General features: G+C 40.2%; 2 protein-coding genes, 1 long non-coding RNA gene and 1 pseudogene across 3 annotated transcripts in view; 1 reads left to right on the forward strand and 3 right to left on the reverse strand.

The window, feature by feature from the left end:
* LOC121518493 overlaps positions 1-18,595 on the forward strand; it is a 35,353-nt gene that overhangs the window by 7,539 nt on the left and 9,219 nt on the right. The gene's annotated exons all lie outside the window — the stretch shown is intronic.
* On the reverse strand, positions 2,897-3,357 carry LOC121518492 (annotated as a pseudogene).
* Positions 6,297-6,839, reverse strand: LOC121518490 (histone H2A-beta, sperm-like). The gene has a single exon (XM_041800821.1). The coding sequence runs from the start codon at positions 6,837-6,839 to the stop codon at positions 6,450-6,452; it is 390 nt and encodes a 129-aa protein (XP_041656755.1). The 3' UTR covers positions 6,297-6,449.
* Positions 9,481-10,018, reverse strand: LOC121518491 (histone H4). Its single transcript, XM_041800823.1, has one exon. It carries the CDS (start codon positions 9,964-9,966, stop codon positions 9,655-9,657), a length of 312 nt encoding a protein of 103 aa, XP_041656757.1. The 5' UTR covers positions 9,967-10,018; the 3' UTR covers positions 9,481-9,654.

Genomic DNA, 18,595 nt, shown 5'->3' on the forward strand with positions numbered 1-18,595 from the left:
AGAAGAGGAAACCCCTGGAAGTCCCTTGCAGGTGTCTGCTTTGGTAGTCTAGAGAGATAAAGGATTGGTTGGGAGTCTGAAGGTGTCAGGTTCAAATCCTACTTAGGCTTGGTCAGTTTTTAAGAGCTGAGTCTGAAGAAAGAAGGGAAAAGCTTTAGGAGATGATGGCAGGTGTCTGTCTATGTGAGCTAGGGAGGTAGAGGTCTGTCTGGGAGTCTGAAGGTTGCAGGTTCAAATCTTAATCTGACTTTGTCAATTTTTAAGCTTTGACTCCAAATAAAGAAGAGGAAACATCTGGAACACATTGCAAATGTCTGCTTTGGTAGTCTAGCGAGATAAAGGCTTGCTTGGGAGTCTGAAGGTGGCAGGTTCAAATCTTACAATGGCTTGGTCAGTTTTGGTGATTTGAGTCTAAGGAGAGAATTTAAAAACCTTTGGAGCACTTCAGCAAGTGTCTTTATCTGTGGCCTTGGGAGAGAGTGGGCTGCCTGGTAATCAGGAGGTTGCAGGTTCAAGTCGTCCCATGGTTTGGTGACAACTTGAATTCAAAGGGAGATGGGAAACTCTGGAAGTGTTAGGGGAGAGGTGGTGAATTTTAAATTCTGACATCCCAAATGATAATGATAAATGTGTCAGGATAAGATCTCTCAGTGTGAAAGGTACCGATGGCGCAGTGGGTTCAGCACACTCTCAAGCACCCAAGTGGGCATGAGCACCAGTGGCGGGAGAGGCTGGGGTTCGGAACCCAGTGCCGCCAGTACCTGGATCGAGCAGTGCCCTGTGGAAAGGGGCCAGGGGGGGCTATCTCCCCCCTGGTGTCTGGTGAAATGTATCAGCAGGGGTTATGCGTCAAAAAGGTGATAAGAAGGTGCTAATTTTATAGTTGTCTAACGTAACTGTCAGCAAAATTGGGCCGGCTCTAGCAGCTACAGCCGGCCGCCGGCTCTAGCAGCTACAGCCGGCCGCCGGCTCTAGCAGCTGCAGCTACAGCCGGCCGCCGGCTCTAGCAGCTGCAGCTACAGCCGGCCGCCGGCTCTAGCAGCTACAGCCGGCCGCCGGCTCTAGCAGCTACAGCCGGCCGCCGGCTCTAGCAGCTACAACTCCGACCGCCCGGCTCTAACAGCTACAACCGACCGCCCGGCTCTGCAGCTACAACCGACGCCCGGCTCTGCAGCTTCAGCCGACCGCCCGGCTCTAGCAGCTACAGCCGGCCGCCCGGCTCTAGCAGCTACTGGGCCGCCGGCTCTAGAGCTACAGGGCCGCCCGGCTCTAGCAGCTACACAGCCGGCCGCCCGGCTCTAGCAGCTGGCGGCGCCCGGCTCTAGCAGCTACAACCCGACCGCCCGGCTCTGCAGCTGGCCCGGCCGCCCGGCTCTCAGCTACAGCCGACGCCCGGCTCTGGCAGCTACAGCCGGCGCCCGGCTCTAGCAGCTACACTGGCGGCCGCCCGGCTCTGCCCCTTCACAGCCGACGCCGGCTCCTGGCAGCTACAACCCGGCCGCCCGGCTCTAGCCTACAACCCGGCCGCCCGGCTCTGGCAGCTACAACCGGCCGCCCGGCTCTAGCAGCTGGCCGGCCGCCCGGCTCTAACTTACAGCCGACCGCCCGGCTCTGCAGCTACAGCCGGCCGCGGCTCTAGCAGCTACAGCCGGCCGCCCGGCTCTGCGTTCAGCCTGGCGGCCGCCCGGCTCTAGCAGCCACAACCCGGACGCCCGGCTCTAGCAGCCCCAGCCGGGCGGCTCTAGCAGCTGGCCCGATGCGCGGCTCTAGCAGCTACAGCCGGCCGCCGGCTCTAACTCTGGCTGAACGCCGCCCGGCTCTAGCAGCTGGCCGACGCCCGGCTCTGGCAGCTCTAACCGGCCGCCCGGCTCTGCAGCTACAGCCCGACGCGGCTCTAGCAGCTACAACCCGGCGCCGGCTCTGGCAGCAATATTATATTGGACATTCTTGCATATGTTGATCTTATAGGCGCAGGCAGAGCTGTCATATAGGAAGATTTTCTTTTTCATTTTAAAACTGCAAAGAAATTACAAAGTTCACATTGGATCACAGGAGCTCAGTAAAAAAAAAAACATATACAGCTTACAGCTTACTCTGAATTTTGGGAGGTTTTTTTTGTTTTTTGCCGGCTCTAGGAGCTGAATTTTGGGAGGTTTTTTTTTTTTTTTTTGCCGGCTCTAGGAGCTGAATTTTGGGAGTTTTTTTTTTTTTGGGGGGGGGGGGGTGTTTTGTTTGGGGTTTTTTTGTTTTTGCTTTTTTTGTTTCTCTTTTTGAGATTTATTTTTTTAAAACTGACTATTTTGACACATTCAAATTTTGCATCAGATAAAAATTGTGGTAAAAAAAAAAAGGGTGCTTACTTGATGTTTTTTCAAATTCAAAATCCATTTTTTTGCTAAAAACAATTTCATCTCCAGAAATTCAAATTCAAACTTAGATGGCACTGATTTACTTCAATATACTATCAGTCATGTCATGACGGGGCCAAATTCGTCCAGTCAAAGCCACTGGTACAGCAGTGAAGAGCCGTTTCAGGGCTGAAAGATTCGGCCCTTATCACTGAATTGAGCCAAATGGTCCAGATCACTAGAAAGACGTGGAATTCCCATCACTAGATAAAGGAAAAGGTTTCTTTGACCTTTCTCTTTCTCTCAAGAAACAAACTTCCGTTGCTATGACTAATAGTCAAACGCTATATAAGAGGATAGGTTTCTGATATTATTGTTAAATAATACAATGAATACATCCGTGGTCCAGGTCAAACATTTTTATTATTGTACATTAGAACAAGGGTTTCTCTATCGTTGGTCTAAAGCAATCATCCTTCCCGTTCAACTGTGAGATTAATTATAAAACAGGATATTTCTCTTTCTGATGAGTGGGGGCTCTGAAAGAGCCTTTGTTTCTCCTTGGACCAGGTTAAGTTTAACCCCCAAATCCGTACAGGGTCCGTCCCTGCCTCTTGAGAGCGTAGACCACGTCCATGGCGGTCACAGTCTTCCTCTTGGCGTGCTCCGTGTAGGTGACGGCATCCCGGATGACGTTCTCCAGGAAAACCTTCAACACCCGCGGGTCTCCTCGTAGATGAGACCGGAGATCCGCTTGACTCCACCGCGGCGAGCCAGACGGCGGATGGCGGGCTTGGTGATTCCTGGATGTTATCGCGGAGGACTTTACGGTGACGCTTAGCGCCTCCTTTACCGAGTCCTTTCCCGCCCTTTCCACGGCCAGACATCTTGAACGACCCTTTCGACAGTTAGTTTGAACAGAATGCATCGGACAGTGGCAGCCATCTTTTTATAAATCCTCCCTGCGGACGTTAAAGAGACAGGAGAGAGTGGCGGTGTTACACTGAACTCCTTCCTCCTTTGTTTCACTCCAGCAACCACCTTATGTAATCGGTTAAAATCCTTTTATTCATCAGCTAGAACCTGGAAAGCGCGGTTTACTTTGGTGGCTCCTTTTTGTAAAATAAGAGCATGGCGACTATTAAAGATGTCTAAAAATGATCAAACATCAGAATGCCCTTTATGTCTGTCTGTTTCCGTAGAGAGCATCTGTAGCAGACTGTTCAAAGGATTCACAAACATTCTGGGACAGGGTGTCAAACTCGATCACAGCAGGGACTGGATTCTGGATTTGGGTCTAACCTGAGGGCCTAACAGGGTCGATATTTAACCATGGACTGTCAAGATTCTCAAGATTTTGAGATTAAAAGGTCAACATGATAAGTTAAAAACTCAAAATCCGAGATAAAAAGTCAAACTTACAAGATTTAAAGGAAAAAACATGAAATGTAAAATCTAAATAATGTTTTTAAAAAGCAAAACATGAGATAGAATGCTAAAACCATGATTTTTAACTCAAAAATGTTATAAGAGACAAAATAATGAGTTATAAAGGTCAAAATATGAGATGAAATTTTAAAACCATGAGTTTTAAGGGTAAAGAAATTAGATGAAAGTCAGAGTGAGGAGTTGAAATGGTCAGTAAAACTGAGATAAAATTCAAACTCATGATATTTAACGATTAAAATGTGAGATAAAAATCAAAATCGTGAGTTTAAAATGACAAAAATATGAAATAACATTAAAATCATGAGTTTTAACCCCTTAAAGCCTGAAAACATAAATAATAGCCAGAAAATTCTTTTTTTTTTTTAAATTGAAATGTTCATTTAACATTCTGAAATAAAAAAAAAAAACAAATTTCCATAAAATCTAACAGATATATATTCAGTATCTCATCTCATTCATTAGGCTAGGTGTTTTTGGTAACTGATAATCCACTTGAGGGCAATTTTATCACTTATCAGATTGTATTCAGAAGTTTTTTTGAGTAATTTATAGAACCTATTGATTAGATAGAAGTATCATAAAAGTATGTCTCAAATATGCGACAACAGGCGTTAAGGGGTTAAAGGTAAATAACCGAGATAAAAGTCAAAATTAGGAGTTGATAAAGGTCAAAACATGAGATAAAAGTCAAAGACATGACTTAAAATTTCAAAATAGGATTTAAAATGTAAACTTATGAATCTAAAAGGTTAAAATATGAGAGAAAGAGTCAAAGTTATAAGATGTAAAGGTTAAAATATGAAATAAAAAGTAAAAATCATAACTTTTATTCATGGGAGAGGCAAAATATAGAGAAAACAAATTTCTCCTACATTCCTGACTTTTTGTCAAAATATTTTTACTGTTTACTTTTTTTCTATTTTTTATGACTCAGCGAGGATGTTATGAATCTTCCAGGTTTAGTTTACATTTTTATACTGGAGGAAATCCGCAGACCTCATACAGGTGGACCAGTTCTGATAAAAATATCATAGGATCTGGTGGGCCGGGTTTAACAGCCGGCTCTAGCAGCTACAGCCGGCTCACAAATTAACATGTCCTTTTTTGCCAGTTGAACCCTTTTCTGCCTCAGCTAACCCTTTATTTTGCCAGTTAATATAATGTTTTTTCCCATCCCATTCCACCAAATTTACACGTTTTTGCCACTTTAACCAATTTTTGACGTTTTGTTTGTTTGTTTGTTTGTTTGTTTTGCCACTATTATCCATTTTCTTGGCACTTATAAGCAATTTCTGCTACTTTTAAACTCCAATTTCATAACCTGTCCCAGCATTTTTTCCCCCCATTATTAACCCACTTTAGCTATTTTAATGTATTTTAATTCTGTTTTAAACTAAAGGATTTAGTTACATTTTAAGAGGGCTGGGTTTGAATTTTCAACATCAATTCATTTTTTTGGCAAAGTTCAGTCTTTTATGACTGACCGTTAAGTCTATGTTGGACTTGATTATGTTGATTGATCAAATGTGTTGTTCAATAAAAACTATTTTCAGGAAACAAGTTTGGAGTCAGTCTTTAGTGTGAACTTTAATATTTTAAATATTGGGCCTAGTTAGAAGGTTTCTTATTAATAATTCAGCTGAAAGTATCATTTCTGTCATTAGTTCTCCAAGACCCCCTTGCATATTCAAGCAAAACAGATACTGTAGCTGAAATATCCCTCAATGAATCCATATTGAATTGAATCAAATCGGAAATCAAATCAAATTGACCTTGTGAATCAAAATTGAATCAGTTCAGGAAATCAGTGGCAATACCCAGCCCTAATTTTTGAGAGGGCTACTCACTGCACAAATGAATTAAAAAGATATTTGTTTCTTTAAAACAGGTGGTTATATTTCAGGTTAAATATAAAATACTACAGCTTAACTTTACAATGGACCATGATTTTGCCGGCCCCCAGTTTGGCTGGGCCATTTTTCATCAACACGGTTATTTTCCATGTGTTCATCCACCTTCAGGTACAGTGGGGGTCCCGTCCCCGGTCTCTAACACCTTTATTTTGGGGTCACAGGTTGAAAAGGTTGAGAACCACTGTGTCAGGATGACACGGGTCATTTGGCCAGACTCTTGATCAGCTCCTTTTTACAGGAGCTGCAATTGTAATGATACGATTTATTGATCCAACTAGATCCTCATAGTTAAGCTATGCTATACAATAACTTGTCATTGTCAGTATTAACCTTTAGTTTGTCATTTTAATCTCCACCCAGCTCATCTACAGTGATAATTTGACAGGCTACTTCTACCTGACTTGTGGTCTAAGTCTCGAATGTATCACAACCAACCCGACTCCTTAGACTTTGTAAATCTAAACAGATGACAGACTCCCGACAGTTGAATGTCCCTGTGGGGATAAATAAGTTATTGTATTGTAATAATTCAGACCTAATCATGCAGTTATTTAGAATCAGCCGTTTCGAGCATCCCCTCTGGCTCGTTCTGAGTAGAAAAGAAGTGATGAGATGAGTGAATGACAGCTGAGCCAAAGATCAGACTGCTATGTTAATATAGGAGGATGATGAAGCTCTTTGGTTTGTGTTTGCGTGGCTCTTAGAAGAGCCGTTGTTCCTGTAGTCCAGCTATGGGGATCTACTTGGTCTTGGCGGGTCTTTCGGTCTTCTTGGGCAGCAGAGTAGCGTGTATGTTTGGCAGCACGCCGCCCTGAGCGATGGTGACTCCTCCGAACAGCTTGTTGAGCTCCTCGTCGTTGCGGACAGCCAGCTGCAGGTGCCGGGGGATGATCCTGGTCTTCTTGTTGTCCCGGGCAGCGTTTCCAGCCAGCTCCAGAATCTCAGCGGTCAGATACTCCAGCACCGCCGCCAGGTAGACCGGGCCTCCGGCACCCACCCGCTGTGCATAGTTCCCTTTCCTCAGCAGTCTGTGGACGCGACCCACCGGGAACTGGAGCCCGGCACGGGATGAACGGCTCTTCGCCTTGGCTCTCACCTTACCGGCTCCCTTACCACCACGTGCTGACATTGTTACGTCTTATCTAAGTGTCTGAGATCAAAGCGTGCAGCGGCGGCAGCGTTCTCTGTCTTTATATAGAGACTCTGCTGCTCGTGCGCTGAGCGTTCGATTCATCCACCAATCAGAGAAGAGCACGTCCCGCCCGCTCCGCCTTTAAGACAAAGGCTTCACTGAGAGGGAAAAATCGATCTGATAGAAGAGCGTTTAAATCAGTGATACTCAACGTGTGGAGCTTTTTGAATACTTGTGGCTCTTTAATGTCTTGATGTTTAATATTATCCCCTCAAAAACCCTTAAAAAAGGAAAGGGTTTGCCCTTTTCACCAAATTTTGCCACTTTTCAGCCATTTAAACTCCCTTTGCAATTACATACCACATATTTCCTACTTTTCTTTAACCCAGTTTTTCACTTTTGTCCAGTTTTTGCCCCTTTTCACCATTTTTTTTCTGCCAATGTTCACCCATTTCAGCTAGTTTTTGCATCTCAGTACCACTTGTTTCCTATTTTCTGCCCATTTTTGCCAATCTTGATTGCTTTTTGCCTATTTGAGTCACTTTTCACTCATTTTTGCCACATTTGGAACATTTAATGTAACCTATAACTTATTTTTGCCACTTCTCACCCATTTTTTCTACTTTCTGACCATTTTTGCCACCTTTAACTTATTAGAATTGTACTTCAAGCTGTTTTTGCTTCACCACTTAGATTGTGGCTCTTGCAAAGGTATTTTTCAACCACTTGGCTCTTTGGCTGAGTAAGACTGGTTTAAATACAAATGAATTTAGAAGATGAAGCGTTTGACATCACAAACAGCTCTGAATGAAAGCTAACCTGATAGACACTATTGATCTGTTATCAAATACTTATTAATAAACAAAATACGGATGTATTGCAATGGTATAATTCAGTCATGTTTTCAGAACAGTTCTGTAAGGCTGATTTTAGCCCTGTTACCTATCTTCATTGATAATTAAGGACAAATGAAGTTTGAAATAGTTTAGAAATAATTTTAGGTGTTCCCCTTATTTATGTGGTCATTTCCATGTCTGAGCCAGTTACCATCAAAAACACTTGTAAAATGTTTAATATACAGCTGTACCAATAAATTAATGATTAATGTCATGTTATCAAGTCCTAATAAAACCATTTTACAGTAATGTTCTTGACTAAATGTAACAAAGAAAATCACCATCCAAATAGAAACTCATCCTGTAAGCTTTAGCTCAAAGGCAGATTTTTAGAAATGTGTTCGTTCATTAATAGTTTTTCTCTAATCTATCTCGGTTACAACTCCGATCATGAATCCACATTTATTCACCAATTTACAGTCTGAGGACTAGTGAAATATTTAGGGTATATATGTGCAAACTTATTACACATTTTTCATTCATGTTTTCCATACAGTTTTTATGGCTAGGGAGGTAGATGTCTGTCCAGTGACACAATGTGAAAAAAGGGAATACAGCATGAAATCCAGTGACACAACGTGGAAAAGGGGAGTCCAGCATAGAATCCTGTGACACAACGTGCAAAAAAGACCTTTTTGGGGCCCTGTGCATGCATTTTAGGCCTCTTATGCATGACCTCTGAGACTTAGCAAGGTCATAGGAGTCTGAAAAAATTGACCATGATTGTACATGATTGCAGGATGAGCATATCCGAATTTGAGCACTCTAGGTCAAAGCATTTTGAATTAAAAAAAAAGAAAAAAAGGGGGGGGGGGGGAGTTTGAAAGCGAGTGTCTTTGTTGGCCCTATTTTGCCCCCTTTGCCTGGCAGCCCGTGTGAGGGGCTTCTCTGCCTTGGGAAGGATAGCTGCCCCCCCTTACTCCTCCAGTTGTCCTAAAATTGGACACCCAGGGTCACGAAGTATTAAAGTGTACATCCAGGGGCACAAAGAGTCAGAGTGTCTCACGAATGACAAAGTCTTTTGGTTTGGTGACAACTTGAATTCAAAGTGAGATGGGAAACCTCTGGAAGTCTTAGGGGAGAGGTGGTGAATTTTAAATTCTGACATCCAAAATGATAATGATAAATGTGTCAGGATAAGATCTCTCAGCGTGAAAGGTACCGGTGGCGCAGTGGGTTCAGCACACTCTCAAGCACCCGAGTGGGCATGAGCACCAGTGGCGTGAGAGGCTGGGGTTTGGAACCCAGTGCCGCCAGTACCTGGATCGAGCAGTGCCCTGTGGAAAGGGGCCGGGGGGGGGGGCTATCTCCCCTCTGGTGTCTTTTGAAATGTATCAGCAGGGGTTATGCGTCAAAAAGGTGATTAGAAGGTGCTAATTTTATAGTTGTCTAACGTAACTGTCAGCAATATTGAGCCGGCTCTAGCAGCTACAGCCGGCTGCTGGCTCTTGTAGCTATCAGTCATGTCATGACGGGGCCAAATTCATCCAGTCAAAGCCACTGGTACAGCAGTGAAGAGCCGTTTCAGGGCTGAAAGATTCGGCGCTTATCGCTGAGTTGAGCCAAATGGTCCAGATCACTAGAAAGACGTGGAACTCCCATCACTCGATAAAGGAAAAGGTTTCTTTGACCTTTCTCTTAGCAAGAAACAAACTTCCGTTGCTATGACTAATAGTCAAACGCTAAATAAGAGGATAGGTTTCTGACATTATTGTTAAATAATACGATGAATACATCCGTGGTCCAGGTCAAACATTTTTATTATTGTACATTAGAACAAGGGTTTCTCTATCGTTGGTCTAAAGCAACCATCCTTCCCGTTCAACTGTGTGATTAAATATAAAACAGGATATTTCTCTTTCTGATGAGTGGTGGCTCTGAAAAGAGCCTTTGTTTCTCCTTGGACCAGGTTTAGTTTAACCCCCAAATCCGTACAGGGTCCGTCCCTGCCTCTTGAGAGCGTAGACCACATCCATGGCGGTCACAGTCTTCCTCTTGGCGTGCTCCGTGTAGGTGACGGCATCCCGGATGACGTTCTCCAGGAAAACCTTCAGCACCCCGCGGGTCTCCTCGTAGATGAGACCGGAGATCCGCTTGACTCCACCGCGGCGAGCCAAACGGCGGATGGCGGGCTTGGTGATTCCCTGGATGTTATCGCGGAGGACTTTACGGTGACGCTTAGCGCCTCCTTTACCGAGTCCTTTCCCGCCCTTTCCACGGCCAGACATCTTTATCGGTCTTTGCAACGGTTAGTTTGAACAGAATGTATCGGACAGTGGCAGCCATCTTTTTTTATAAATCCTCCCTGCGGACGTTAAAGAGACAGGCGAGAGTGGCGGTGTTACACTGAAATCCTTCCTCCTTTGTTTCACCGTGAAATTACGTTTCATCGATTAAATTTCTTTCCTTTGGTAACCAAAACAGTTAATATTTCCACACACAAATAAAAAATAAATATGAATAAGAATACACATCTGACCACTTCCGTTTGTCTCTGCTTTTAATCACATTAATGTTCCTCTCTGGTTGGTCTTTATAGAGGAAGGAAATCAAAAGTTTTGCTATGTTGTTATGCAGTCCTGCCGCCAAATGGGCCTCATTTTCACCTCCATCATCGTCATTCAAAGCCTCTGTAGACTCAGAAGAGCCAAAGGAAGGCAGATGATACATGGATCAGCCACCGAGACCTTGAATCTACCCTCTAAACCAGTGGTTCTCAGCCTTTTCAGCCCGTGACCCCCAAAATAAAGGTACCGCGACCCTGCTGTACCTGGAGGTGGTTGAACAGAACAGTCATGTTCAGACAAGGCTGTCCATAAGGAGGGAAAAAGATGGAGCTTTCTGGGACCCGGACAAACTGGGGGCCCATGGAGGTCAGCAAAACCATGGTAGGCCAGAAATGGCCTAAGGAAGTCCTGATTACATTTTGGGAGTGAACTGGATCACTGTCTGGATCCAGGACTGTTTTAAAGGATTCTTCACTATTTGGAGACAGGGCTAATGGCAGAGGTCTGCACTCTCTGAGTGCTTTTCTTGTTATATAAATGACATTCCTTTGTAGAAATCTGTTTTCATTTTGAAATTGAAGTTTTTTCTTTATTTTGTCAAAAAAATTATTTTCACATTCGTTATGATTTATCTATAAAATCAATGAAACTTCTTATATGCGCTGTTGAAATTCTATTAAGCTTGAATCTGTGTTTTGGTGGGCTGGTTTTATAAAATAGGGTCAATCTGTCGTAAATGTCGGTGCTCTTTTCTATCCTGACCTGCCGCTGCTCCAGACCGTCTATAGTGGACATAACCCTCATGATGTTTACATGAACATTTTGACGTCCCAGCTTTTGTGAGAGTGATGTTGCATGCGTAATGTGAGTAGCTATTTACTTTTAGACCACAAGGTGGCAGCATCACACATGAGTATCCAGTAAAGGAGGGTTCAGGTATGAGAGGACAAGAGGAAGAACCTGTTAGAGAACTCAAACCTGATATCTGAGACAAATATAGACGTCAGGTTAATCTCATTTTTCATAATTAAAGAATAATCTCATCTCTCCAGCTGTTTGGATTTCCTTTATAATCCCTCCGAGGCTATCATCCTGTTTTTTCTGCTCTTTATACGACATAATGGCCCATAATTCCCTTTATTAGAAGATGTTGTTAGAGTAAACGCACAGATTCATGTCAAAGATATTTATACCCTAACATCATGTTGTAAATGAGCCCATAAAGGCTGTAAATGAGGGATGATTGGAGGGTTATTGTGGGCACTAATTTAGAGTCAAAACAACGACTGTTTGGTGTTATCAGCCTGTGGATGTATTTTTATCAGTGCAGTTTTCTAGACGTGCTCCTGTTTAGACCTGAACATAGAGGGCTGTTTATCAGGCTCATCAATAAAAATAAAGATTACCGTCATATTTCTGAGCTTTTAAAGTGTGCCAACAATTAAGACAAGCTAATAATACAAGCCAACATTTATCATCGTGTGTTTGTGCTGCTGGAGGGTTTTATTCAGGATTTATTGGCAATAAAAGTAAATTCAAACAGAATTATTTTTACATACAAACTGAGAAAACCAGAGCCAGATCAGAGTATTCCTGCCAGCAGTGATATTGGCCAAACTAAACACATTAACAGTCTCTAAAATCATCTGTCTGATATGAACGTACCGTTTACTCAGAGTAGAAATCCTGCTGCTTGGAGAAAACTTGATTTAACATTCAGAGTAAAGCGCTGAATGTTTTTTAAAGGTTTCATTCTAAACATTATTTAAATTGTTTATTTAAAATTTCTCTTTTACACATTTTTTTCATATTTGCACATTTTTATTCTTTTCTGCTTTTTTCCTCCATTACTTCAGAGTAACAGCTCCCACGGATACATAATTTAATTCCTATTAATCTGGATTAAAAAAAGAAAGACAATTCAAAATGACCAGTTTAGATTATTTTAGCTTTTCATTTTATAATAAACAAAATTAACATATTTGTGTTTATATATATATATATATATATATATATATATATATATATATATATATATATATATATATATAGTGCTTAACAAATGTATTAGACCACCTGTCATCTCTGTCTCAGAGACCATCCAGCATCATGAAGTGCTTTAATGCGGACTCTTTCATTTTCAGTCAGCTCTCCACGTTTTACCATTTTGAACAGGAATGAGGAATTTCAAACTGAATTCACCCAAATTTGAGCCGGCTCACTGGGCTTCTCTGAGAAGTCAGAAATGAATCAAGCATAACATTCAACCACTAAAACTCATTTTCTGTTCAGGAATGACAGTAAATAACTATAATTTGACATATTAATCAATAAATATTAATGTGCTTTACTATTTTTTCAGTTTTTTTGTAAATCAGTAAATTTGAAAATTCATGGATAACAATGATAATTATATTTTAACATTAAAAATATCATTTGGGTTAAAGAGCTTCTACATATTGGTGTATTAACCATTGCAGAAACATCAAAAATGATTTTGGTAATTACCAATGCTGTTAATTTAGAGCAGCTGTGGCAGAAACCTGACTGTGGTTAGGGTTAGGGTGGTCTAATACATTTGTTAAGCACTGTACATATATATATATATATATATATATATATATATATATATATATATATATATATATATATATATACGTCTATATCTAAATATAAATATCTAGATAAATTTTTTACTCGATATTTAAACAAAGACATAAGACATTTGAGGAACCTCTAGAGGAGGTACAAGAACGACAGGTGAGGATGAAGGACACTGATTTGTTTTTTTAAACACAACCTAATTCTGAGGAAACAAGTCAGAACTCTGAGATTAAAGTCATAATTCCGAGATTAAACTGGAACTCTGAGATTAAAGTCATAATTCCGAGATTAAACTGGAACTCTGAGATTAAAGTCATAATTCCGAGATTAAGGGTGACTCCCATTTCTACCCCTTAACCCTTACTTTAGCCCCTCCCCCTGGTTTTGCACGTTCATGTCAGGTGAAGTGGCATCCCAATTCTTCTTTGAATTGAGGGCCAGGGCTAAGGGTCAAGGGTTACAGGCCTTGAAACGAAGATTTTTCAGGACCACGCTTAAAATAAGGAGTATGATGAATTTCCCACCATGCACTGCATTCAGCTGTGAAATGGCACAACAGACTATGAAGGAGGTGAATAAATGAAAATTGATTTTATGATTATATATTATCATATATTCAGTCTTTAGCCACTGAGGGTTGGAGTTTCTGCTATTGTTGGTTTCTACACGAGTAAACCAAGCTTTATAGCAATCAATCAATTTTTATTCATATATCACTTTTCATACAGTGCAATGTAGCACGAAGGGCTTTACACACAACATACAACTTAAAGAAAAACACTTTAGTCCCCCCCACCCAGTACCCCACTCTGTAGTCCATACATGGGCAGATGTGTCATTTATAATGGATTCCTTAAACACAGGAAACGCACTGAGGAAACGTCATCTTCAAGTTCAGAATGAGGAAACCCCGGAGCTTAGGTTCAAATCTTTAAACAAAGTGATTAGATGCTAAAATAAGAATTAAAAAAAATCAAATGCAGCTCAATAAAACATTATAAAATAAGAATAAAACACAAAAGAGGACGTGATAAAGTTATGGTAAGAGAATAAACTAAAAATGTAAATCTGAGGTAAAACCTAAAAGGACAGACACAATGAAGATGCTAAACTAAATTAGACTCAGAGGCCAGGCTACAAAGGAAAGTCTTTTATGCTTTTAAAAACAGTCTAGTCTCCTCTGATGGTTTAGCAGTTTATCAGCCATGTGATGAGGAACTGTAGTCACGTGGAGTCTCGTTTCTTTAGGGAAGGTTTTCAGCCTTTCCTCCACTCTGTTTCAGGGGGCGAGGGGTTAAAGGGTAGACACGGGATTCACCCTAAAATAATAATTCTGATATTAAAACCAGAATTCTGAGATTAGAATGAGTATCCTGATAAAGTCGTAATGCTTAAATCTATCACTCTGACAGTAAGGTCCAAATTCTGAGATTAAATCTATAATTCTGATATTAAAATCATAATTCTTAGTTTAAAGCCAAAATTCTTAATTTAAAGTTAGAATTTTGATATTAAGGTCAAAATTTGGGGATTAGAATCAGGATCCTGAGTTTGCAGTTAAAATCAAAACTGTAATATTATAATTATTTTGATTATATTCATCATAATGTTGTTATGCTATAATAAAATAATAATACTGTAATCTTTCCATAAATATAGTGCTATTAAAGCTACTAGTGATAATAATAATGCTTTTAATTCTAATAATAATCAAAATAATGAAGTGATGATGATTACAATGATAATAATACTAATAATAATCATGCGAATAAAAATAATGACTTTCATGATAATTATAATAATAATAACAATTATATAATTAATAATAATGACAATAATAATAATATAATTATAATATAATAATAATAATTATTATAATAAATAATCATAACTGTTGTAATGTTAGATATTTACAGTGTTTTAACAGACCTTTTACAGACATAATCTCAGGGAGTTATAAAATAAACATGACCAATCAGACTGAAGCACAAACATCAACGAATTTTGAGATGAAAGTCAGAATTCAGAACCGCCCGCCGCGCTGGCATTAGCATTAGCAGCTCTGGTGGGAGGATTTTAGGGTTAAACTCACCAGCGTTTATTCTCGCATGCAGACTGTGTCAAGGTGAGCAGCCAGCGAGGCCATAAAAGGCTTCGGTGTTTACGGCTCGCCGCCATCATCAAACTTTCCATAAAGTGGAGCTTTATGGCCGTTAGCGGGTTAATGGTTCACCTGGAGACAGGTGACAGGGGGAAACAGAAACAAGATGGACGCCCAGTTCACACACAATCCTCCTTATCTCTTCTTCTCTGACATGTTCTGCTTCCTTCTTCTCTCTGCTCCGTCCTCTTTAACCAACACGAGATTAAACTTAAAGGCATGGAGGGACAGGTTCATGTAAAAGAAGACGTTAACACAGTTAAGCTCGTTAAGATATTTGATTATGGAGTTTATTCCATTGTTTGCACCATGAATACATTTTTCTAACTCTCTAACCAGATTTATTTTTTTATCTTTTTAAATTTGGCAGCTGTCCAACCTTGTTTATTCTCTTTATTTATAATGGTCTTTTATTTGGCCGTATTTTTGGGAGAAACAGAAAGAGAAAGCACATTATCTCTGCTGCCTGTGACCTGATATAATTATATGGATGTAAAATAAAATAATAACCATAAATTCAGACGTCCCTGCTGGAAAATTTCAGAGGAATCCACGGGACATGAACCGGAGACTTTCAGCACCAAACAAAACCAGTGATGCACACTCGTGTTTTTATTCAGAATTTAACCATTTACAGTTAAAATCAAACTCTGTAAAATATAATATACAAATATAAATATAAAATTTGAAATTCAGCATGTTTGAGAGCTGTTCAGTGTAAAAACTTTGATAAAGTAAACCAAGGAAAATAAGTCTTTGGTACACTAAGATACAATATAATTCTACAGCACACCTTGAGACATAAAATAATATGATTCAACACAACTCTGCATGATTCCATACTTCTATGTATATTACAGTGAAAGGATAGAGTAAGATATACGTTATGATACGGTAACCTAGGAAACGATACGATACCATATGGAACAGTCCACTACAGTACGATACCACCATTCACCACGATAAAGGGTCACAGTGTAATTTAGCAGACACTTCTATCCACAGCAAGGCACACCTGGGACAGGTGTTCCTGGTGTTACGGACCCAAGGGCCCACACCAGACAGTCTGTGGAACCCAGAAACACTGCAATACAAGATGATACGATACAACACAGTATGACATCATGGAGTAGGATAGGATACACTCTGGTACACTGAAACCATCTGATTCTATATGACTACAGTATGATATGGATAAAATATATCATTATTGTTAGAGCTGTTAACATTAACACGTTAACTCTTGTGATTATTATTGAAACCTTAATGCACAGGTGTCAAACTCAAGGCCAGGGGCCAAATCCGGCCCGTGGAACAGTTAAATCCAGACCCCAAGATGATCCGATATTTCTGTTCTAACTGTCCCATCAGTCTGGGGTCTGCAGATTTCCTCAAGTATAAAAATGTGAACTTATCCTGATGATTTAAGATTTCCTTGTTAAATCATAAAATCTGAAAAAGTAAGGAGTAGAAGTATTTAGATAAGAAGTCAGGAATGTGGGAAAATAGATTTATTTGTGTTTTAATTTCACATTTTCAATTTGGCATCTCACAATAAGGACTCAAACTTAGGATTTTGACTTTTAATTTTATATTTTGAGCATTTCAGCTCATAATTTTGACATCTCATAATATTTTGAGCTTTAAGATTCATAATTCTAACTTTTAAGTGATAATTTGACCTTTTTAACCAATTATTTTGTATTTTATCTCATATTTTCAACTCCAGACTTTGATTTCATAATCCCATAGTTTGACCTTTTAGACTCACAATTTAAAATTCTGAATCCTATTTTGACTTTAAATTTCATGATTAGATATTTTATTTCATATTTTGACCTTTGAAACTCATGATTTTGACATCTAATACATTTACTTTTCTCAGATTGTGAGCCTTTAAACTTACCTTTTTAACTTTTTAAATGTAAAAATTTTTCATCATCAGTGCTACGTTTTTGTTGTTGTTGTTGTTGTTTTCATATTTTGTCACCGGTGAAATAAGGCTGACAGTTTAGGGTCAAAAAGGTGACTCTGTTAGGCTCTCAGGTTAGTCCTGAATCCAGAATCCAGCCCCTGCTGTGATTGAGTTTGACAACCCTGCCTTAGCACATTATAAAGATGATAACACAATTTAACCCTATGACTAGTTAGACCACAGCTTGCTGCTGTAGTCCTACAGCGCGGATGTTTAGGAGCCTGGGGTGAAGAGGTGAGAGGGTCAGACACAGCCAGCAGTGATGAGTGAGGAGACAGACCCCGGTCTGCCTAATGGAGATTTTCTTTTTAAAAAGCTGGAGAATGTTAATGAAGATAAAACCAAAACTGTGGGTACATGCTGCAGTGATGAACTGTCAAAGATGCTAACAACAACACAGGAACCAGCCATGATAGCTAATGTTGCTAATGTTAGCAAAGATGCTAACAACAACACAGGAACCAGCCATGATAGCTAATGTTGCTAATGTTAGCAAAGATGCTAACAACAACACAGGAACCAGCCATGATAGCTAATGTTGCTAATGTTAGCAAAGATGCTAACAACAACACAGGAACCAGCTATGGTCATGCCACTCTCTCCAGCTGCTTCAGGACAGTTTTCTTCTTTTTCAGTCCAACATGATATGATAAAATAATTTATGGTGCACCATAAGATAATAAAATTCTCTTGGATTGGATCAAAATGTCACCAAACACCACAATATTTTTAATGAGCATCAGACTTTTAAAATGTACATCAAAAACAACATATAACTGTACATTTCATATGGAAATCTTTCTCTTGTCTATAAAAATAATCAAATGTCAAGACAACCAAAGATGATTTCTAGCTCTGATTTAAAGACTGAGATCAAATTAATACTTTAGTTTAAAATCTGTGACATTATTTCCAACCAGCTGCTGATGAACAGAAGGCGTTCACATTATGTAACATCATTATAACATCAATCACACCCTTGAAAACACAAATACTGTGTGAGTGGAGAGTTATTGTGGCTTTTATGTGATTTTACTGCAGCAGACTAAACTAAATAGTCATCAGCGTAAAACAATAAATCTCCCATAAATCCATAAAGACGCAGATAATTCCTCTTCAGACCACAAGACCTTCTTGCTCTGTTTTAAGCATGCCAGTTAGGAGAGGTGCTGATTTATAGAAATACATAAACAACAAAGATTTTGAGCCAATAAAGCGTCTGCTGTCACGTGATCCAAATGTCAGACGTGAGTCAGGAAGTGAAGATCACTTTAGGAGTCAGTGTGAACAGAGTGGAGTTAGTCCATTAGGTGGACCTGTAAACAGCAGTGATCATCCAGTAGCTATGATCCCAACACCTAAAGAAAGGTTTTTTAACCACAGTTTACCTGAGGAGATCCAGATCCATAATGACTCAGTCCTGCAGACCTCCTACTACAGGTCTAGACTGATAAAGGGAGACCAGAGTCTAGAGGAGTCTAGAACTGAGCTAAGGGGCTAGCGGGGCCTCTTTAACAGCTTTTCTCCCTCATTTTGTCACAAACAGCCTTTGAATTGAAACACTCATACACCTTGTGGGACTTTGGAAAGATTGGAATGACAACTGGGGG

The sequence above is a fragment of the Cheilinus undulatus genome, linkage group 12 (genome assembly GCF_018320785.1).
Source record: "Cheilinus undulatus linkage group 12, ASM1832078v1, whole genome shotgun sequence".
NCBI lineage: Eukaryota > Metazoa > Chordata > Actinopteri > Labriformes > Labridae > Cheilinus > Cheilinus undulatus.

What these genes read in the sequence shown, in the direction of transcription:
- LOC121518490 (XM_041800821.1), bottom strand. Translation starts at nt 6,839, where the DNA reads ATGTCAGCACGTGGTGGTAAGGGAGCCGGTAAGGTGAGAGCCAAGGCG.
- LOC121518491 (XM_041800823.1), bottom strand. Translation starts at nt 9,966, where the DNA reads ATGTCTGGCCGTGGAAAGGGCGGGAAAGGACTCGGTAAAGGAGGCGCT.